Genomic DNA, 22794 nt, shown 5'->3' on the forward strand with positions numbered 1-22794 from the left:
ATTATTTTTTCTTTTTTTTAAATAATATTTCGTAAAAAAATCAATAGTGTATTGGTAAAGCCGGTACGTATGGTAACGGATAAGTTCTTTTTTAAGTATCTTACTTTCCATTTGAATTTTCCCTCCAAAACAAAAAACGCTTAGGAGAGTATCATCTATAGACATTTTGTTTTTGACGTTTACCGCCAATATTCAAATTTGAATCAGTTTGAAATAATATACTTATCATGTTTATTTTGCTATTATCATTTTCATACGAATTATTTCTAATAGAGTCTATAATACAAAATGTCGTGAACAAATTTTCAAAGATTATATGATATTTAATGTAGAATGAATCATCTTTGATTAGATTTAATACGTTGTTTAGTAACGATAAGGAAGGATCGAATGGGCAGGTACCACAGGCATGTGGTAATTATTGAAGGTATGCTTGATATGATTGTAAGTACGTATTTGTATAGATACATATATTTATTAATAAAGTGATTAAATCCTAAGGATAATTCAACAAGTACATCCCATGAAAAAAAAAATGGTCTCTTGTTTTTGGCTACATCATTCATGTCGCTTTTTTCTTGTATCGTAGGCTATGCGAAAAGAAATGGACAGAACAAGGGCAGTTTCTTGGATTGCATTCATCAAAAGTGAATTCCTGGTGAAGTTAGGAAGGATTTGTTAGATCATAGATTTGAAGGAACATCTATCCATATGGTAATCACTAGGTGAATAAAAAAAAGATTTCTTTATTTTGAAATATATTTATTTGTAAGAGTTAAGAATAATATAATTGACGCACATTAGGTAGTCGTAGTTGGTCCTAGAAAGCGCAACGAACTTTAAAGGGGTGCTCCGATGAATGAACGAATGAATAAACGAACGGTAGGGGGCGGTAAAAGAAGACGCGGACTTGCGCCCCTTCGAAGGGTGTTGGTGGGCGTTGGGTGGTGGTGTTGGGTGATGGTACGGGATGGCGCGAGCTTAATTGCACCGCATCACAGAACGTAGTATTTCGTAGTACGTCGTTGCCCGCGCGACTCTTTGGCCCGTTTCACGAAGATCGATTTACATACCTATCTTGCACCAATACTACGTTACACGTATCACGCGTTGCGACTGTTTCCTAGGGTAAATGATTACGAGATATCTAGATCCAAATAAATGAATCAAAATGGATTTTACTATAAATCATTTTCATACGAAAATAATATGATCGATCGAGAATAGCGGAATCGATTTGGGACGTTGGGCACGAATGTTTTTAGGATATATCGTTGCTAAGGCTTGCTGCTAATGCTCGGCTACCAGCTCGAGTAACCCTTGTTGCTTCGAAGCCTTAGCGTCGAAGCTTTAGCGTCGAAGCTTTAGCGTCGAAGCTTTAGCGTCGAAGAGGTTACGAATGAAAGGAAGGAATTGAAAAAGGTGTGAAAGCCGTCTGGCATTCATTCAAATGCCACCCAATCACATCGTCGTCGTCATCGTCGTAGAACTGCCATTTTATTTTCAGTCATAAATTTACCTGTTGTATTAATACGAACGAACAAAATATCATCTTCTGCAATAATTACTTTGTCTATGAAATACAAAATGAATTGCAAACTTCTAAGAGAAGATAATAGAATTGATTGGTCTCTCTTAGAAATGTTGGATTTTTCGATAGAGATCGATTCTTAGATGGATAAAAACAGGAGCATTTTATTTAGCAATTCTCTGTGATTGTAGTAGTTGGATCAATTTCCTAAAGCGTAATCTCAATCATAAGAGATTTATACCGAGCTGTTTACAAAGGCGATCAATTGATCTCTATCTCTAGCACGGTTCTCTAACACGGTTCTCTAGCACAGCTTTCTGGCACATCTCCTGGTGAGTCCTTATTAACGGCAAACCCCCGAGCGGTCTTTTGCAATCAACGCGCAACAAATGACCTCTGATTGCGATTCTCCTTTTCGAGAGAGGAAATAAAAGAGAGAGAGAGAGAGAGAGAGAGATGTCGACCCGTTAGAAAGGTTGAGACACTCGAGAAACAGAGAAAAGATTTGAAAATACGACTGGATCGGAGGAAAGATTTAAAGACTCGAGTTTGGATTTACTCGCATCTAAAAGGAGGGAGGGAGTATCATCGAGGAAGTCCTTGCTCTATAAAAGGGAAATATCGAGTCTATTCGAATGGATCGAAGCAATCAATCGAACAGCTAGGAAGAGGAATTTACGCGTGGAATCGTTGGGTAGACGGGGAGACGCGTGCTGGGCACGTAACGTGGATGCTAGCTAGCTAGGTACAACTTTAAGCCTTTGGACAAGGAGGAAGACACGAAGGGATTATTGCGTGGAACGAAAGGATACAAAGAGACGAGGATGTAAGGGCGAAAGGGACGGGTCGCCGGTGGTGGGGTCAAGTGAAAAGGCCACGAGTCGGCGTACGTAGTACTTTGCTACATGTATATACGTTAGTACTTCTCGTTCCAATGGAATTGGTGCGAGAAAAGGGCCGAGAAAAGGGGGCGAGAAAAGGGGCGAGTTGGGTTGGTCGTTGCCTTCCCTCTCTTCGTTTCCTCGTCCTCGTCTTCGTCTATGTCTACGTCTACGTCGTCGCCCTCACCCTCGTCCGTTGTCCACCACGTCCCGCGATAAAGGAACCGCGTACGCCGGCGTCGGCATGCGCACTCGCGATATCCAACATGTCCGTCTAGGTGAGTGACTAGAGTCGGTATAGGGGGTAGTCGTGCTTACGCGGCGCGGCGCGTTGCACAGGGTCTGCTCGAATCGTGATTTCCACCCCCCGTCAAAAGTGCTTTTTCTTCGCCTTCGATTTCGCCTTCGCCTTCTTCACCTTCTTCGCTTCCGCCTTCGCCTCCGCCCTCCGCCTTCGTCTTTGCCTTCGCCTTCGTCTTCGCATAGCCGCCGTGGGTTGCTTTTTCACGTTGCTATTCCTCGCATGAATCTCGACGAATATCATGGACTTTGGCGAAATAGGCAATACAGAGATAGGATCTTATAAATCGGCCGTAAATGTGATAGAAAAAGGAAAGAGAGAGGGAGAGGGTAGTGTTCACCGGCTACACGGTTAAATTGTGAAGACGAGAAGGAAGATAGAGCGAGGGCAAGAGGAAGGGATATAGATAGATAGAGGGAGGGGGAGAGAGAGAGAGAGAGAGGGAGGGCTGGGCGAACGGGTGGGAAAGAACGAGAGAGACTACTCGAGGCAGGCGGGCGTATTGATTCCCGCGTGGCGTTATACGGCGAGGTGAGAAAGCTGCAAGCGGAAGATTCCTCCTGGTTCCTTCGCCGGCAAGGAGAAACGACAAGAGAAAGGAAAAAAGAGACAAAAGGATCACCTAATTGGAATCAACCGAGTGGGCCGGCTAATCGCATCGAGGAACGGGCGGTCCCCGGCTTTTTCGCGAGATTCTCCGTAAGGTACGTTTCAAATCCTTCCTTATAATCCAACGAACCCTCTTTTGCGGGTGTGCGCGAACGAACGAACGAACGAACGAACGATTGAACGAACGAACTAACAAATGAACGTACTAATAAACAAAGGAAGAAAGGAAGGAAGGAAGGAAAAAAGAGCGTGGACTCGTTTGAGCGCGCGCATCAACTCGATCACTCGTCCTCTGCGTTATACGTTTTACATTTATACTAGCGTTCTTTGAACTGAGACAAAAAGAGATAGATGGATTAGGGGGTGGCTCGGTGGGAGCGAGAGGGAAGATGGTGGAAGCTACTCTCGAAAAAAGGGTATATCGATCGGTTGGTCCGGGACCATCGGCTGGCACGCCACCACAATTCTCTGCTGGTAGCTCTGCTCTACTCTGCTCTGCTCTGCTCTGCTCTGCTCTGCTCTGCTTTGCTCTCCACTTTTTCCTTCTTTTGACCCTTTGATTCCGCGTATTTCCGCGCGTTTCCCAAGACCGATTTCTATCGGGGTAACCAGCCCCTGTTGCTGGTACTCCGACGGTGCTAGTCATTCCTCTCCTCCTGCTGCTGCTGCTGCTGATGCTGCTACCGGCAGTTACCCTTAAGCTCCCATATCTCTTATCGATCGAAGACCGGCTCCATTTGCTTACGATACAAGCGTACGGGCTACCAATTGTTTTAAATTTCTACGAGCGTTCCTTTCCAAATCGAATACACGTGATATTGATTGTTGCGAGAGGTGTAAGTACGAACGAGAGCTCGTAGTTCAAATGAATTTCTCCCTGTTGGAGGGATTTTTTTTTCGTCGATAGAAGGTTCGTTCGTTCGTTAGTTCGTTCGTTTGAATTTCTCATCGATCGATCGAATATAGCGGCGAAAATGCGGTTAACGGTGTCGCGGCGTCCCTCCGTAGAAAAGTTTACGAGAGGAAGGAGAGGAAGGAGAGGGGGAAGCAAAGAAGATCTGGATTTGGAGGCTATATAGAGGTTTACGCGAGACACGTGTTGATTGGCGTAGAGAAAAAGTAGTGAAAAGTAGTAACACGTGGACGTAACTTCTCTCTCTCTCTCTCTCTCTCTCTCTCCCTCTCTCTGTCTCTCTCCTTCCTTTTACAATCAGCAATTGAAATTTGAAGTTGGATAAATAATTGTACGGTTCCACGTATCGTGTTATATACGTGTTATATCGACTGTATCTACGTACTATATTTATTTGTGTGAGGTGTACGAAGCAGATAGTATCGATCGGTGCTATATACTATCTATCGTACGGAAGTATATCGCTCTAATCCTGTGATTTTCTCTTGTGCTTAGGAGAAGAGAGAGCTTAACACGTGGACCAGAATGAGAGAATCTGTCAAACACTGGTCGTGCAGCGATACTTTGGTCCTTCACGCGAGAAATGCTTTTTAGAAGGTATACGATTATTATTATTATATTATAACATTAGATTCGATTTATTATTTGATATCTTTACATTGATTTACTTACGTTTGCCCAGAGTATCTCGTTGTTCATCGATTACTCTGGAAATATGTAGTTATCCAAGTGATTTTATATATGCATGATCGGTGTTATAAATGTATCTTCAATTTCTACGTTGTATTTTATATGTGTGTGTGTGTGATCATTTTATTATTATTATTATTAATAATTATTGTCTCTATCGTTAGAAAATATTGATTTTCAGAGTTTTTATCGTATCAATCGAGAATACTTTAGAGAATGATTTTTCTTTGTATTTATTATTATTTATTACCAAACTGAGATATCATTCATAATACATCTTTTGTATAGTTATCGACGTTATATGTTCACCCTACTTTCTATTCTTTTTTATTTTTTGATAGCAACGCGTTTCAAACGAGTGACATCTTCTCTAAATGCATCCGATGCCGTTGTACATCAGATAGAACGCGTTTTAAAAGGATTTGATGAAATCTCGCATTACTCTAAATCGCAATATCTTGTTGCATTATGCGACATTTATATTTAGACGAACGAAACATAAGAATTTTATTTTTGACTAGAAATTTTCCATATTAGAAATATACTTTTATATTTGAAATTTAAAGTAAAGCGAACGAATCGAGATGGAATATAAAAAGAGATGAATTTATTTCAAGGTGGATTCAACATTACAACGGACCTTTTTCAAAAGGGGTTTACGAAGTTTATCGATTATTAACGAATTACCGTAACCGGATGCGCGAAATGTCGTATGAATAGAGCTTAAGAAAATTGGAGCAGCTATTATTAGGTCATCGTCGAGAGTAGGATAGATAGGTCCTTTGCGATCACGCACGATCGATCGCGGCTTACTTTTATTTTTTGCAAATACAATTTTAGGACCAATATATGCGAAAGTATGGTGTCATTTATAAAGGTTAACGAATGAACCTATCAGATATTCAACGTAAAATAGAAAGTGGGTTAAGCAAATAGTGGAAATGAGATAGAATATAGGACGGTTTTCTCGTAATCTAGATACAAGATGCAAAAGATCGAATGAAACGTTCTCTGAACAATCTGGGAATCTTGTTTATGCGATCGTTCGGAAGAAGCTAGTTCTAAGTCTACTTTAATTTGCTCTTAGTTAGGAGATAATCCTTCCGAGCATGGAGTAGACGATTCCCTTCTCCGAATCGATTCTAATGAAATTCCAATGAACTCGAGCAAGTCCTGAAACTGCAACCGTTATTCCCGTTCATCCAAAATGAAGTTGATCGGTTTGATCCAGGAAGAGGGCATGACGCACCGAACTCATGCAGTGGCGAAAACACGTGCGCATCAAGTACGGTGGTCGAGTCGGTGTCGGTCAAGGACAGCAGGATCGGGATCAGGTGCAGCTGCAGGTGCGCGTGGTGCAGCTGCAGCGGGAAGGGGGCGCACGACTCAGCTACGTCTGTCATCAGCCTCAACTCTCGTCTACGGCTCACCGCGATTGCAGTGCAGCAGCCATGCTCTGCTGCGGCCGGAGAAAAGTAAGTGCTTACCAACCACCACGCTGCTCGCCAATCTACCGTGCCACCCTTTTAACCCTTTTTGCAGATAATTCTCCTCTAGCGTTCTTCTCTCAAGGAACCAACCACCACCGGTCGTGTACCGGGTTTCCTTCGGGTTGCGAATGAAAGTCGTTTCTACCGTCGCCTGGATAGGTGGATTGCTTCGTTAAATTATCGTCGTTAAATTGAAACTGTCTCGTAAACTGTAAATCGTATCGCGAAGTTACAATTGAAACTCGCAACGCAGTTCCTTTCGATTTCCCCAAATATCCACGATGATCTTGATTTCGTCGCTTTAAATTAGCGGGATGGAACGCAATCGTTATATTTCGGTTTATACTCGGCTGGCTAACCAAGAGCTAAACCGGGAACGCGAGAACAAAGAATTGTCTCTTTTTTTCTTTTCCTTTTTCTCCTCATTTTTTTCCAGCGTTGTTCTTTTCGGTTGCAATTCATGCACGGCTGGGCTGGGCTAGGCTGGGCTGGGCTGGGCTCGTGACAAATAGGAACACGTGAAATTTCACGTATAAACTAAAGTAAGCGCGTATGCGTGTTACGAGAATGTAAGGAAATCTGGAAAGAGAAATAGGTTCACCGTTGCGCAGGTTAGTACCTACGTGTTTCTTCCGTTCTTTGATATTACGGGTTAAACGACAGAAAGAGAGAGAGAGAGATCTAAATGGTTCGAGATAAAAACGACGAGGAGCGTAAGCACCCATCGATTTTTAGGAAAGAGGGGTACTCTGAAATCCATTAAAATTTTGCAAATGGTGCAATAACATAATAAGCAGGGACGACAACGAGACAACCGTGAGCAAGAGAAGAACGTAACCATCTATTAGGAGGCTCTCTAAGTTCGCTTCGGCGTCATCGGCGGTATAATTAATTACAGGCTCGTGTCGATAAGGGTCTTCGACGAAGGAAGAACTCGTTTTCGAAATTTTTCACAAGATATACAGTTCTTTCTTTTGTATTTTGTATTTTTTTTTTCTGGTCGGAATGAAAGGTCGATATTCGAATATTATTTTTCGCACTTCAGCACGATTTTGGCTAAAAGTTTGGGGTTTTCCTCGAGAAAAAAATGTGCATTATGTCCACGCGAATGAATATTCGTTCGAGGGGGGAAAAAAAATAAGAATAAAGTTAAACGAGAGCAAATGACGTTGCAACTTGAACCTTCGTTATTCGAAGCTTGAACGCGCCGCTCCTAGCGCAATTTATGCGACGAGGAGGACCGTTCGTCGTCGTCGTCGTCGTCGTCGTCGCAGTTACGGAACTCGAGCTGCTGCTTCTCTCCTACTCGCGGATAATTTCGAGTGTTCGCTCAGCAGCGCAACCTCCATTATTTCCTACAAATTTTATTCTTCACTTTTTAATAAGCGCAACTCTCCGCGTCCACTTTTCTCTTTTTTGTCCCTCGTATCGCACAACGACATGGTAAACAAACGGAAGTATTTCCAGCAAATGTTTTAAGCCGATTCTTTTTTTTTTTTCTTTCAGCAGCCCCATCTTTTCAGCATTTTTTCCGCGAATCGTAAAACGTCCGATTATTATTCTAACGTAAAGATCCGATAGACAAGAACGCAGGGTTTAGTCTGACACAGGTGAGATTCGTGGAAGTAGATATCGAACGTAGATAGGAAAACTACGATACTTAAAATAATAAAATATAGGATCGAGGAGTAAATCATTCAGTTTGACCCAAATTCAATCTCGACGTATAATACCACAAATGCGCGATTCGCGGTGTTAGTTTTTGTAGACTATTCGCCTAACGAGAGTGGCTATTTTTCTTCGAACACCTTTACCCTTGAATCCTAATTATGTTAAAAGCGTTAATAAACTCGAGTCGTTCGGACAAAGTATTTTAAACGAATACAATGTTTCTATGCATTGTTTGGTTTGTACGATAGATGATTACTAGTGGCAGGGAAAGGGAGAAAGGGGTTGGTCGGACAGGGAGAAAGATCAAAGCCAACTCGAAGTAGCAGTAGTAGTAGGCACGGACATCTTTGATTCAGCAATAAGCAGTAATGGACGTTCGTTCATCAAACAAGGGGCTTTGACCTCGCGAATACCTACATTTTACATTTTACATTAACTACGATCCTCCACTCGGAAAAGCTTCAAATGATGGATACAAAGTAGATGGAAAAATATATCTCGAGTATCGTCAACGAATCTCTGATTGTACCTTCGTAATTGTACCCCTTCCTTCCTTCTTTTTATCTTTTTCTTTTTTCTTACAATTAGGTATATCGAGGAAATGGCAAACAATAAATCTGCTATTGATCTTTCCCTATCAATGGCACGTAAAGAGAGTACCAGGCCAGCGAACGATGATGATCTTCGCTAAGCCACATTAATGAACAGCCGTCTATCTCGGCATACTCTAATGCGAAATCAATATCTAATTACCTCCCATCAACCTTATCCATCTTACTAGCCTCTTTATGCCAGTGGTCCAGTAGCCTTCGACTCTAATTCCTCTTTATTATCCTCGCGCGAGATTTGTTTCTTCGTACCACGTGAGAGACAGTTCCACAGGGCCGCCAGGTTCCACCCTTCCTTTCCAACCGAGCCGTTAACCCGTCGGGGAAGGTTGCATAATTGAGGGCTAATTGTCGCCTCGCCTAGACACGCTGCTTCCCCCTTTTCTTTTCATTTCTTTTCTTTTTTTCTTCCAACGGGAAAAAAGGGAGAGAAGGAAAAAGCACCGAAGCGGGAAAACAAGAGGACGTAAAAAAATGGGGCAGAAGCGGGGAATGTCGGACGAAAAAGAAGAAGTCTCTTTGATTTTCAGCTGGGCCGCAATTATCCCTCTCTTGCACATCGTTCCACATACCGGAACTAGAGCAGTTGGATCGTTACGATCCCTTTTCTCTTTTCCATCCCTTTTCTTATGGTCTCGGATTCCCACGTGAAAATCTATGAAAAGATATAGAATCTCTGGAAAATGTATCGAGTTTCGATTCGATTCGATCTGCTCGATTAAATATATCGAATTGTGGTCGAACAGAACAGATTCCTACAATATAAAATATATCACTCGCATTTTATTGCATCGAATTTCATTCCGATTCGTTGGCGAATGTTTATACTCTGCTTCGATTTAAGATCACCGTAAACCACTCGTTCGTTCGTTCGTTCGTTCGTTTCATACGAAAAATATTTCAAACGGGATTAGACTTTAGACTCATTGCACAACACGTATTTTTAATCTCTTCGCGATGACAAATGTATCTCCGATCTCGACTATTCCCAAGCTTTTCTCTTCATTTATCCTATCGTGCAAGGGATAGGAGAAATCGATATCTCCAGAGTTTAGGGTACTCCGAAAAATTCACTTCTACGATACAGCAAACGTATCATTGTGCTTGCAAATTGTTTAGAAATTATAACATACAACAGTATTCAGTAATACAATTCAGTATAATAACAGTATTCGCGTTGCAATCATGTCATTCTCTAATAAAATGTAATATATACTTGACTATACTGAGTGGTCATCCCGATAGCATTTCATTTTCTAGCATTAACGTCAGCTTGTCTCGTCAAATGAAATTATCGTGAAAAATAAAAGGCGTAATAACGAAGCTGGCAAATGAAGTTATATTCAGTCATTAAATTTACCGTTACGTTAAGAATAAGTTTTGCCTCGCAGGCATCTCGTAGACGGCCTTCGTAGACGCCTCGTAGACGCCTCTACTTAAAAAGTCGTCTGTTAAAAAAAAAACCATCTCTTAGTTTGATATTATTTCAAAGGTAGAAAAAATAAGAACTAGGGTTGATATTTCGGCTGTTATAGATTTAACCGAGACGAAAAAGGAAATTCCCGAAGGAAGGAAGGAAACGGATAGAATAGATTATAGTATATCCGTGCATTCTTTTCCGATAGGTTTCTATAAAGGTTTTTTTACAGATACATAGGTATATAGTTCGCGCACGATTGGGCACGATACCGAATAAAGGTTGCCGCCGCCGCCGCCGCCGCCTATCGATAAAGCTTCGAAAAACGGATCCGATTGTTAGGCGATATCTTCCGAGTGACCCCCTATTCGATTTCGTCTCCAGAGTCAAAAGTACCCTTGTCTCGGCCTTTTCTCTCTAGTCTACCTTCAAAGCTCTTCTCTTTCATAAGAGAGTTTGCCATTCGTGTATCCATCGAGAGGGATTCGCACTCCCAGCTCAAGTCCTTTGTGTATAACCGTGTGCGTCCGAGTATCGAATCTATGCTACTTTTCGAATTTTTATGAACAGAGTTTCGGCTCTTTGGCCGATTGATCGATGCCAAAGTAATAATAATAATAATAAGAAAGGATACACAAAGAATGCATAGAAAACGTCTATTATATTTTATTCCGTATTCGAGTAACGTCTCTATTCCATTTAGAAAATGATATGTACAAAAATGTACACGTATTACGTTTGATATAAATATTTCGTGATTCGTTAGGAAAGGTCAAGATTATCTATCCAGGTTGAGAGTAAAAAGAGATAAAGAAGAGTCTTTTTTATTTATAGAATACCGATTATCGATTTTCCCCTTTTCTCCCTATTCTTACTAATTTGAAGTTGTATCCTCGTAACTACGATCTCTATCGTTTAAATCGTCGAGAATATAAAAATCAATCCGGATGCGATGGCTTATCAATTTGCACCAGTACGATCGTTACTGCCGGATTATCAGATTGAAAAGTTAGGAGCGTTAGCTCGCTAATTAGGAAACTTGGCCTCTTCGGCTTATAAGCGACACCTACACTTTTTTACCCCCCTCTCCTGTAGAGGGAGGGATCCCTCTACTAGACTAGGTACGCACACCTTCGTATATCTTTTTGCATAGCACTCGTAAGTGCTGTCGTCTGCATATCCTGTGCTATAGGAGCCAGGTAAAGTGGAACTAGCTGAAAGGTATATAGGTAGGTGTACGTATACGTTCACGGTCAGCAGGTATTTATCGTATGCATACCAGCAACGCGTGCGGCAGCATATCGTGTGGTGTATCGCATGGCGTATCGCATGGCGTATCGCATGGGGCGTATGGTTCGCGGTTTATCGTGTGGGTTCGCGCGTAGAAACACGTGGTCGACCGGGGTTCGACCCACCGCGCACCCCATGCGCACATGCGCTTCCACCTACGCACAAATCCACACAATACGTGTATATATATATATAGAGAAAGAGAAAGAGAGAGAGAGAGAAAGAGAGAAAGCTAGTTGTCTACTCTACGTGGTAAGCAGGTGTTCGGAACGCTTGTCCAGAACCGCCACGTCGCTGACTCTTTTCTTCCAAAAGCAGAGACGTTTACTACTCGAAACGTACGCGCATCGTCTCGTAGTCGCGTAAAAACGTGGAATTAAGGGCGCAAGCGCTACCGAATTCCCTGCTCGTCAGCCAAACTGCTGGTGAATCGAGCTTTCCAGGTCCACGAGAACGCAGGCGCTCTGATTGCAAGCCGACATCGTATTGCAGGATTCTACCGACCCTCTCTCTTTCATCCTACTACGTTCTCTTGGCTCAGCACTCCCTCTCCTCTCCTCTCCTCTTATCCCTTACTGTCTTTGGATCTCCCTGCCACTCCCCTTTTTTCAACCCTCGATGGCCGTACGTGCGTACGCCTGCGTATACGTTGCCACTACTTAATACCACGTTTTACTACTGATCGTGATACTTACGTCCTACTACTACTACGCGCATTGGCGTACCATTCGTTTTTTCATTTGTCCTTTTTTTCTCCCCCTAAAGATCAATGACAATCATGAACTCAAAATCGAAATTATTTCTCGTCGAAGAAAAGTCTATCCTTATTTCTGATGCCGTTTTATAACATTTCTCGCTAACTCTAAGACGGTACCTTTAACAATGAGAAAGGGAAGAAGAAAGAGGAAGGAAGGAAGGAAAGGCGTCACATGTGGATGTGACAGATGATTCGATGAGAAAGAGTAAAAGGGGAGAGGATAGATGACGTATCGAAAGGAAATCAGAGACGGAACCGTCGCCGTTGAACGAGGACACGGATAGACGTTGACAAAAAAAAAAAAGAAAAGGTGGAAGGAGATAGTGGACGACGGACGCGAAACAGGAAAGAGGTTGTACGGTGACGTCATAGCGGATCGATACTCACCCACCCTCGCGAGAGTATGGGAAAGAGGGTGTTGGGGAGCGCGTGCGCGACTCCTCTACGCTTCCGAGTACTTCTTCCCGCCATATTAAACGCTATGGGGTTGGCAAGGATGTGCGACAGGGGTGGCTCGGGGTGCTTCTTCTCCCGTAAGGTAATCCTCCCCTCCCCCCTCCCTTCCCCAACATACATAAATACCTTGTACATTTGAAAGCTCGAAAAGGATCTGCTGCCCCTCCTCTCCTCTACCCTCGTCCCGATCCTTGCAGCTCCCTGTTAACGCGTGGCACCCGGAACCTCGTAGGGAAACGTTCAACGCCAGAGATTTTTACGAGACGAAAAGGGAAAATATACCAATTGGGTTTGGACGAATCTAAGAAAAAAGAATCGTAGGATTCGTGAAAAAAATTGGGCCGTTGGATAACCGACTGTACCGGGACTCGAACCCGGATCTTCCGCTTTCCGAGCGACTGCTCTTTAACCATTGAGCTATCCACAGCCCACCGTCCAATCTCCTCGCGAATGCCTATTTAAGTGTTTAGCTTGGAGGCGCTCGCATCCCACAGAATTTAGAGTCAACAGTTTACCGATTAGATTGTTTTGAAGTTTCTCAATCGAGAATTAGAGATTAGATCATACGTTTGGCGATATTGTTTAATAATACATGCAGATAATGTACATATTTTCTCATGATTTAATCAATTAATTATAGAATCCGTGTTATCGTAGGAGACGCGAGTGGAAGTGACAGACATAAGCGCAAGTCCTGGGAGACAAGCTCCTACCAACCAGTTGCGCCCCAAGGAACCACCATCTTTAGTCATCCAGGGAGATTTCCGAAAAGTAATCATTCCTAACACGCACGACATTTCTTTAAAGTAGAAAAGCTGATATTTTTGTGAAATCGGACCCAAAGATCAATTTTAAACGCTAGGGAGAAAACTTTTCACACGAATATGGAAAGATAAATATGATGAACATATCCGAGGGCCGATTTCACAAAAGCGTATCCTTTAAAAGATCTTGCTCCGTTATACTTCCTGAAGCGGAAAGACATTTTGTTGCAGATAAGCGGGATAAGCACGGAAATCTTCAAGCAGATCGAAACGATCGAGAACGATCATGACGCTTCGACAGCAGCGGCCCTCGAAGCTGTGGAACGACGGGGTGACATGGTCGTTCGCGTCATCGAACCCCGACAAATGGGGAGACAAGCGTCTGAGGCGGCCAAGAAATTTATCGCGATGCAGGTTCGTCGAGTATTACAAATAACGTTTACCAATTGAAATTTAAGATTCTGTTCTAGCAACGTCTTGTCTTATTATTATTTTAGGATCCTAAACATCCCATCTATTTTGTTGAGATAATTAAAAGGCCGGGTCAGACGCTTGGTTTATATATACGCGAAGGTAATGGCATGGACAGAAGCGACGGCGTCTTCATCTCTAGGATAGCATTGGAAACAGCGGTCTATAACAGCGGCTGCTTGAAGGTGAGAATTTGAATCGTTTCATCGAGATATTAACGTTCCAAGATGAAAAACATTCCTCTATCTTTAATACCATATATTTGTCGTTACCGTTGTTGGTGTCGTTGCAGGTGGGGGACGAAATCCTTGCTGTAAATTTAGTGGACGTGACGCACATGAGCTTAGACGACGTCGTTATCATTATGTCGATACCAAGGAGGCTCGTTCTGTCGACCCGACACGGTCCCCATCAAGCCGTCTCTCATAGTCGTCAAGCTGAGCACAAAGCACCACCGGTGGTAGTGATCAAGAGGGAACTGAACGAAGACGAGAGCGATCATGCTACCAGCAATCACGTCAGGTATCGACGAATCTCCTATAACTAACCTCAAACTGTATCATCATCTAACGATACCACTATAGACCACTTACCTTCCCGATAAGCAGAGATAGCAGTCGCAGGCGAGGCGACGGACGGGAAATGTTGCCCTCCCGGTCGCGATTAGGTCTAACTGGTTTAGGATCGAGTCAAGATTTGGGTTCCAGTAATGGTGATCTTTATTACAATTCGAGACCGGAAGGGCATTGGTCTTATCAACCACCGCCCCCACCGGTTATCACGCATCAACCGAAGCCTGCCACCGCACAACATTTCCAACCTTACGAGCGTGGATATCCAAAGACTTTGGAAAGTCTAGCCGAGAAAGTAAGTTTTCTCTTGGGACTTGTTTGGGCCCTTGGCTACTACCGGGGCTCCTCGTCGTCGTCGTCGTCGTCGTCGTCGTCGTCGTCGTTCATTCTAAGAAACTTGACACAGCTCGAGATTCCTAATCTTCCTTCGATATAATGATTATTTATTATTGATCGATAAATTAATCTCGATCTGACGTCACGTGTAGATACTACTATACATAGATGTTCTAGACGATGTGGATCGAGCACCCTTTCATACACCTATCTGCACCGATTTGACACTTGTTTTCCCTTATCTATCTCCAATATAATCGCTACATTACAGTATTAAGAAAGTGGTGAATTCTGAATATTGTCTCGAGACACTCTCCGATAGAAATCAGAGTGATCATTGCACTTTTATTGCTACACGATCTCCGAGTCTTTCGGATAATTGACAAAATAAATATAAATAAATAAATAAATAAATAATCGAGATATGCGTCATTAAAATACATACGTCGTGTGTTAAATATGACACAAATAATGTTTTGCATGCTTTGTACGAGACGAGAGCTTTCGCTTCTATGTCTGCTTGATTCTTTAATGTTATTATCAAAATGAAAACTTTGATGTATATTTCCGAACGGCACGGAGTGTCGAATCTTTTTACGACACGACGTTCGTCATTCGATGTCGTCTTTCGATGTCGTCTTTCATATAACTAATCGGTTCTATGAATGAATGCTACATTGAAATTAACCAGGATTTTACGAAGGTAAAGACAACACTAACTCTTTCTTCATATCTAGACTTGTGTATAGGTATAAGTGCAATTTTTCGTACTGTACGCGACACTGCGCGTACTCTGATGCACTCATTTTCGTTATTCGAGTCGTTCGTATTGCATAACCATAAACTAATTATATCCATTTGATCATTGTTATCATTAACAAACGTATGCATCGGCATTTTCATTATTCTCCACCTCCCCCTCCCCCTCCCCCTTATATTATTTCATTTTTACATGTCTATATATTTTCTATATATTTTCATTATTACGATGTATACGTTTGTCGCGATCATTGTAGCGAACTCAAATATAAATATACAAAAAAAAAAATAACATAAAAGAAAAAAGTCGCGTACGGGTACCGCTATGTTTGTAACGTAAACCCTACTCTCTCTCTCTCTCTTTCTCTCTATTTTTGTTGCCTCGTACATATGCTTGCTGTGCATTCCTTCTATCGTTTTCTTTCTCATGCTGCATTTTGAATCTCATTATATATCTTTTACGTCATTCTATCCGTAATCGTTTATTCATTCATTCATTCGACAATATGATTGATCGATCGCTCAAAGTCATACATGGCGTGTGACACGGAAATAACTTATGGGACACCTATACCTTATGGTGTATCGAGTACTCGCATAACGTTTGCGGACCAATCATAGTGTCGATGAGATTGTTCAATGGGAAACATCGAAGCTCGATCATCGTCGACTACATTTCTATATATATATATTACCGTCAAAGCTGGAAATCCGTCATTGCTAGCAATTTCTAGACATTGTCAACAATACAAAGCACCTTTAGACAAAGTATCTTTTGTTCCCTATCGTATCGGAAGATAAGCGGGTTTAGAACGATATGTTTTATATACCTGCATTCTATTCAAAGTATTATGTTCAATGTTTAGGAAAAGCTGTAAGAATTCTTCTATTTCCGACTTTGTCGAAAAGCGCTTTGCATTGTTGACAATGCTTAAGAATTGCTAGCAATGACGGATTTCCGGCTTTGACGGTAACGTATAAATTTCTATTTCCATCTCTCTATTGTCGAGACCCCATTTCTCGTCGACAATCTATTCTATTTTAATGTCACCAAGTTGACGATAGTCCGAGGCTCGAAATAAATGCCAATAAATCATTTTGAACGTGTCGAGACGTAAGGTAATAACATAAGACGTAACATGATACCACAAAATAGGTACACTCCTTCTATACCGGGCCAGTGATGCCCTCGAACGATGGCCGTCGAATGTCCACTGGTGGGGGAATGCAATCGGTCGCAGGAAGATTGTCCGGTCAGGCCCAGTCGTCTCATTATGGTTATTCTCAGCACACCGGAAGTGGAAGGATGATTCCCAGAAGTGGTTCGGATCAACATTTGCCACGCGTCGATTACGCGAGCATAACGATGCCAGCTCGTCATACTCTTCTCAGGTCGAGTTTAAAATCAGGTATATATATTAAGATCTCTAATTTATTTTTATTAATCCATAAGGATGAACTATTATAGGATACTAATCTAACTGTTATCTTTTATCTGTTACCTTATTTATACAGGAACATCGGCATTGCGATATAACACTAGATACGGAACGCAAGCCGACACGCCGTCGATCACACCGAGACGAAATCCAGTTGGTACTCTAACCAGAAGGCACAGACCATCATTGGATTATGCTTCCGACACCGAGGCTACCTGTTCGAGTTCACCGAAATCTGCCTACTATTATTATAGACATAACATGAATAATCCACCATCCAGCAGTGCCGTATCGCATCTTGCTACACTTTCAAGATCACAAATTGGTCAGGGTATGACTGGTAATTGATCTTATAGTTATTAATTAATTAATTATCGTTACTTTTATACATTTGTATCGTTCTTTTCCTCTAGGATTAAGATCAAACTCTTTACCTCGAAGTGGTAGAACGTTGCCGCAACAGCCAGGTATCAGGTCAGGTCTCAGTACTGTAGCATCGGGATTGATAGATCAGGAAGACAGCGACGGTGCTTTATCGGCTCCGGAATTGCCTTCGATCAGACGGGATAGGGGTAATTATAGGAAATCAAAGAAATAATGAAAAGGAGAGCAACTTGGCTATTAACGTAATTCGTGTTATCCTACGCAGGTAGGATACCATCGTCGCCTAGCGTATTCACTTCCGACGAATATCGAGCCTGGCTGAGCAGAACGCCTAGCACGAGTGCACTGTACGAGCAAATCAGAGCAACCACGAACCGACCACCTCGTTACACCTATAGCGCCGAAAATATTCACGCAGCTGCCAATCAAGTAAATTATTTTATATAAGTATTAATATCAATGATTTCGATAGGTGCGAAAACAAAGCTTTGTTGTCTTAACGTTAATTTATATCTCAGGGCGATTATGGTAGTTATGGAGCGTACAGGCCACTTTCGAGTACGTTGGATCGACTCTCAACGAGATCAGCGTCCGCGCAGCAAGTTAATTTAGCAAATTTAAGAGCATCGACGGCGATTAGTTCGACGTGTCATCGGGGAGGTACAGGCAATCCTAGGCCGGCATCGGTGGCTACAAGCGCACGTTCCTCCTTGACCAGTCAAAAGCCGTCTTTAGGAAGCTCCGCGAGTCAAAGGGCTACGTCTGTTAGAAGAATTAGAAACTTATTAGACCTCGAATCTACGAGAAGTATACCGACCCCCACACCTACCAGAACTCAGGATCAAAGACTGCTAGATATTAATCCTGCAGGTAAGCGATTATTTAGTTCTGACGTAATTATTGTCTACTCTTCGCGTTATTATTGAGACATTCTTGTAGAGTTCCTCAAGTATAAGATAGAAAAGCCACCGACGGTGGGTACTCCGAGCTCGACCAGTTCCCTTTTGAGTTCGCTCGGAGAAACCAGCGGTGGTGATCTGGCAGGTGGGGTCAGTGGATTGCTCTGGGTACACCTATTGGCAGGTCGTGGCCTTCGTTCGACTACAACCTCCTCGGCAGCAACTACACCCTCGACGCCATCGGGTCAGCCTAATTTAGGTACGCCAAAAGATTACCCGCTAATCATCGACCAATGCACGACACTTTACACGTCTACGCCTATAATATACGCATATTATTAATGGTTTAACAGCTAGTTGTGGCCTGAGAGACTTATATTGCGTACTGGAATGCGACAGAGTACACAAAGCACGAACCGTCGTGCGAACGGGTGATTTGATGTTCGATTGGGACGAAACCTTCGAGCTGGATCTCGTAGGAAATCGGCAGCTGGATCTGCTCGTCTATTCTTGGGACCCACAATACCGGCACAAACTCTGTTACAAAGGATCCGTACACTTGGCGACTCTGCTGAAAGAAGCGGCGGTGCATCAGTTGGCCGTTAAAGTCGAACCTCGAGGTACAATCTATTTAAGACTGCGATATACCGATGCTCAGCAGACCTTTAGGCGCAGGGGATTACCAGTTATATCCCTTGCTACACGTGTAGCACCCTTGTTCGGAGTTGATCTCGATACCGTTGTAAGTTTCATTATTACCTTGTTAACCTAATTATCGGGATATTCGAAAAGGGCGCTATATTCAATCGGATTTGGAATGTCGCGTATCAGGTTAGTCGAGAGTCAAAGACTGGAGGAGTTCCTGGTGGTGTTTCCACGGCACTAGCAATGGGAGTTCCAAATGTACCAATAATTGTTTGGCGATGCGTCGAGGAAGTCGAAAGGAGAGGCCTCGATATTATAGGTCCGTGCATACATAAATTTTCCGAATAAATGATCAAGATCAAAAGTAGAGACACATTACGAATAATCTATACGTTGTACAGGTTTATACAGACTTTGCGGGTCGGCAAGTAAAAAGAGAATATTAAGAGAAGCCTTTGAACGAAATGCACGATCGGTCAATCTGTCACCCGACAATGTACCAGATATAAACGTTATTACCGGTAAGTTTCTAGAATAATGTTTATTTAATCGAGCACGATTTAAACAAATCTATTGTTGGTGTATACAGGTGTATTGAAAGATTACTTACGAGAACTTCCGGAACCGTTATTTACTAAATGTCTTTATCAAATGATGGTTGATGCATTGGCCGTTTGTTTGCCCGACGATCCGCAAGGCAACGCTAAGCTTATGTTCAGTATATTGGATTGCTTACCAAAAGTTAACAGAGTAAGTCGAATAATAACATCTATCGATAGGTCAACAGGATCTCATCTTGCCTATACGTGCAATATACATATTGTATCTGTAATCATCTAAAATTATACATATCTCGATTGCAGTGTACTTTAATTTACTTGTTGGACCACTTGGCAATGGTCGTTTCTCAATGTAACAAAATGTCACCAGCGAGTTTGGCTGTCTGTTTTGGACCAGTACTTATGTTACATTCCGAAGAAAGTGGTCCACCGTTAGATTTCCAACAGCCGATTGCCGTATTGAAATATCTTTTGGAAATATGGCCAATTAAGTCAGGTAATGATATCATTTACTTCTATTCGTTATAAATAATTATTTTCTCCTAATCCACGATATTGTTGAAATTTAGCAATGGGACGAATAAGAGCCGAGTAATCAGACACTCATTTCACAGACAGTTCGGAAGACTTCTTCAGTCGGTTCAGCGCTTCCTCGAGTTACGCCAGCAATCGAGCACAGCAACAATCAGCAACAAGTGGAACAACATCATCAACAGCAGCAGCAGCAGCAGCAGCAGCAAGTTCAGCAACAGGTGCAACAGCAGGTACAGGGAACATTGGGACGAACAGGGCTGCTTTGGCAGCAGCTACCCTCACTTCATCGTCCACCCCAAACTACAGCAGCCGAAGCCCTCGCACCCTCCATTCGTCCTCCTCCACCGCCACCAATCAAGCCTCGACAGGTGCGTTGCACAGACAATTAACGTCGATGTGTTCGGCTGTATTAAATGTTAATCATGTTTGAATACTAGTACCTAGTAAAGAAAAAACATAAAAAGAAAACAGAAAAACAAAAAGCAAACCAAAAAGAATGGGGAAAAACAAAAAAGGTCGATTTTCTGGCACTGAATCAGCTCCGTAAAAATCAGCTCCGTAAAATCAGCTGCGCAAACGCATTACGAATATCATCCGAAATAACGAAGATTCTAATATAAATGTTGAATCATTTAGCGTTTAAAGAAAGACTAAGAGATCATTTTTTCATTATCGTATCAAGCAAGCGTTTTAAATTTGTTCAAAAATATGTCGGTCATTTGTCTCGACGATTCGCAATCTGTTTGGAGCGCAGTAGCACGATAATTACCAATGATCTTTCTATACACGCTATATTATTACTCCTTTCGCTCTCTTTTCTTCTCTCGCTGTGTTGTTTCTCATATTGTTTAGCGCGCATGCGAAAATTATTCTATGCCGTTCGATACATTTCTTTGTACACTTCTCATGTAGGACTAAAAAAAAACAATCGTGTAAATATCTATATCTCCATACGATGAGACGAATGGATTAAAAAACTATATTTGTACATATATATCTACATATGTCTACATAATATACATGTATACATATTTTCTTCAATCACTCTCGCTTTGCAAAATGTTCTTATACTCACATTTATTTAGCTGCTGCGCACCAAAGTATATACATCATTCGTAATAAATCACTCGCATATAACATTAATTCGCGAACTTTTATATCACTGATTATTTATTTTGCATACCTTAACGTGTTTATGCAAAATACCTACGTGCATGTCTCGATGTCAGTTCTGTACGAGTCCACAGTTGTGTCCGCATAATAAGAAACTAAATATCTTGTATTTGTCGCGCGCGCGCGCGTCATATTTGACACTATATGATTTCCGTTTGCGTCTATAGTTTCGACGTTTTCGATTATAGTGACGATTTACGTTGTCTTCTTTATCTTTTTTCGTTTGGGCACGTATTCTTCAGAGCAAGCGCAAATTGCCGGCTCTACCAAACCGCTAACAGTACAGAGACGCCGCTTCTTGCACAGGTATTATTATTATTATCATTATTATTATCATTATCATTATTATTATTATTATTATTATTATTATTATTATTATTATTATTATTATTATTATTATTATTATTGTCGTTGTTGTTATCGTTGTTGTTATTGTTATTATCATTACCACCACCACTACCACCACCACAACCATCATCATCATCATCATCATTTTCATTCACATTCATCCGCTAATTACTTTACTGTCACGTGCATGGCTCACTTCAGATGTCGGAGAATCGATCGACTTTGCGCAACTCACTTTTCGCATAAATCGCATAAAATGCAAATCCCAAAAGCATAGTTATTCTTCCTCGATTGAAATGCACTGAAATATGTTTTAAAATAATAGCGCTCGTTCCATCGATTCTTTGCTATCTACGAAATATCAATCGATTGCTCCATTTCCGATTTTGATTGACAATTGGAACCTTCGAACGAGATTTCAAGGATTTGTTATATTATTCCAAACACTCGACAGTTCAACACCTCTGTCATTATTTTCTTTTAATCTTGTTACTTTTGATAAAAATATTGCTACGAGATATACTTTTTCGGATAATTGTAGTAGACTCCTTTACAAGGAGAGGATAATTTTTGATTTTGTACGTTATTAGTTTTGTCCGATTTAGAATTATTCGATTCTAATTCTATTATTTAAACACGTAAACCGTAACACACGTTACATTGAAAAATATTGAAAAGATAAATAATATATTTCGATGGAAAATCAAAAGCAAAGAAAAAAAAGGAGACCGACCGATCAATTAAATGACTCTTCTCTCATCTTCTTGATGAAATAAAAAATATGAAATATGTTCGGATATCGAAATCGGTCTCTTTTGAGGAAAGGGAAAATGGATGGAAAGATAATGAAATAAGAGAAACATTTTCGGGGGCAATTGCGTAGGTGATAGTCTCGTCTCCCGGTTCACCTAGCAGCGAGGACTCGGAAGCCTCGCCGGAGCCGATTGACAAGAACCTCCTGGGGGGTTTGGGATTTGAGAAGGTCGGAGAAGGGACAGCTGGTCCGGGCCCGGGCCCGGGTCAGGGCCCGGGTCAGGGTGCGTCCGCAACCGGAATCGCAACTGCGACCGAACAAATCACGCCTACGAGCAGCCTTGACACGGAAGAAGGCCATATCGGAGAAGAGCCCGAAAAAGGTGTCGAAGGAGACGTCGAGGCAAGCGACGACGATCGTCATCATCGCGAACAACAGCAAATGCAGCAGATGCAACAACAACAACAACAACTACTTCCCGAAACTACGAGCCAATAATTGTGGCTTCAAGAGGAGGTGTGGCGCACAGTGAGTAAACAAAA

General features: G+C 41.9%; 1 protein-coding gene across 9 annotated transcripts; it reads left to right on the forward strand.

The window, feature by feature from the left end:
• Positions 1-1007: 1007 nt before the first annotated feature.
• On the forward strand, positions 1008-22794 carry LOC122518443 (rho GTPase-activating protein 100F). Of its 9 annotated transcripts, none has more exons than XM_043637392.1 (23): positions 1008-3417; positions 4731-4832; positions 6157-6400; positions 13272-13385; positions 13610-13792; positions 13876-14034; positions 14142-14371; positions 14458-14716; positions 15449-15460; positions 16673-16925; positions 17032-17295; positions 17369-17527; positions 17605-17768; positions 17858-18209; positions 18279-18497; positions 18592-18980; positions 19070-19202; positions 19285-19404; positions 19473-19633; positions 19747-19939; positions 20058-20345; positions 21393-21456; positions 22382-22462. In XM_043637392.1, the coding sequence occupies exons 3-23, from the start codon at positions 6182-6184 to the stop codon at positions 22383-22385; spliced, it is 3939 nt and encodes a 1312-aa protein (XP_043493327.1). In that variant the 5' UTR covers positions 1008-3417; positions 4731-4832; positions 6157-6181; the 3' UTR covers positions 22386-22462. The 9 variants fall into 9 exon arrangements, with proteins under 9 accessions (XP_043493327.1, XP_043493329.1, XP_043493330.1 ...); XM_043637394.1 differs by having other exon boundaries at positions 1009-3417; positions 20062-20345; XM_043637395.1 differs by lacking the exon at positions 21393-21456 and having other exon boundaries at positions 1009-3417; positions 22382-22504.

Source organism: Polistes fuscatus, unplaced genomic scaffold (genome assembly GCF_010416935.1).
Source record: "Polistes fuscatus isolate 324 unplaced genomic scaffold, CU_Pfus_HIC Scaffold24, whole genome shotgun sequence".
Classification (NCBI taxonomy): domain Eukaryota; kingdom Metazoa; phylum Arthropoda; class Insecta; order Hymenoptera; family Vespidae; genus Polistes; species Polistes fuscatus.

Bases quoted from the DNA above. Each gene is read 5' to 3' on its own strand.
- LOC122518443 (XM_043637387.1), top strand. From the start codon at position 6,182: ATGCAGTGGCGAAAACACGTGCGCATCAAGTACGGTGGTCGAGTCGGT. The intron at 14,035-14,141 runs GTGAGAATTTGA...GTGTCGTTGCAG, and splicing joins ATAACAGCGGCTGCTTGAAG to GTGGGGGACGAAATCCTTGC. The intron at 18,498-18,591 runs GTACGCCAAAAG...ATGGTTTAACAG, and splicing joins ATCGGGTCAGCCTAATTTAG to CTAGTTGTGGCCTGAGAGAC.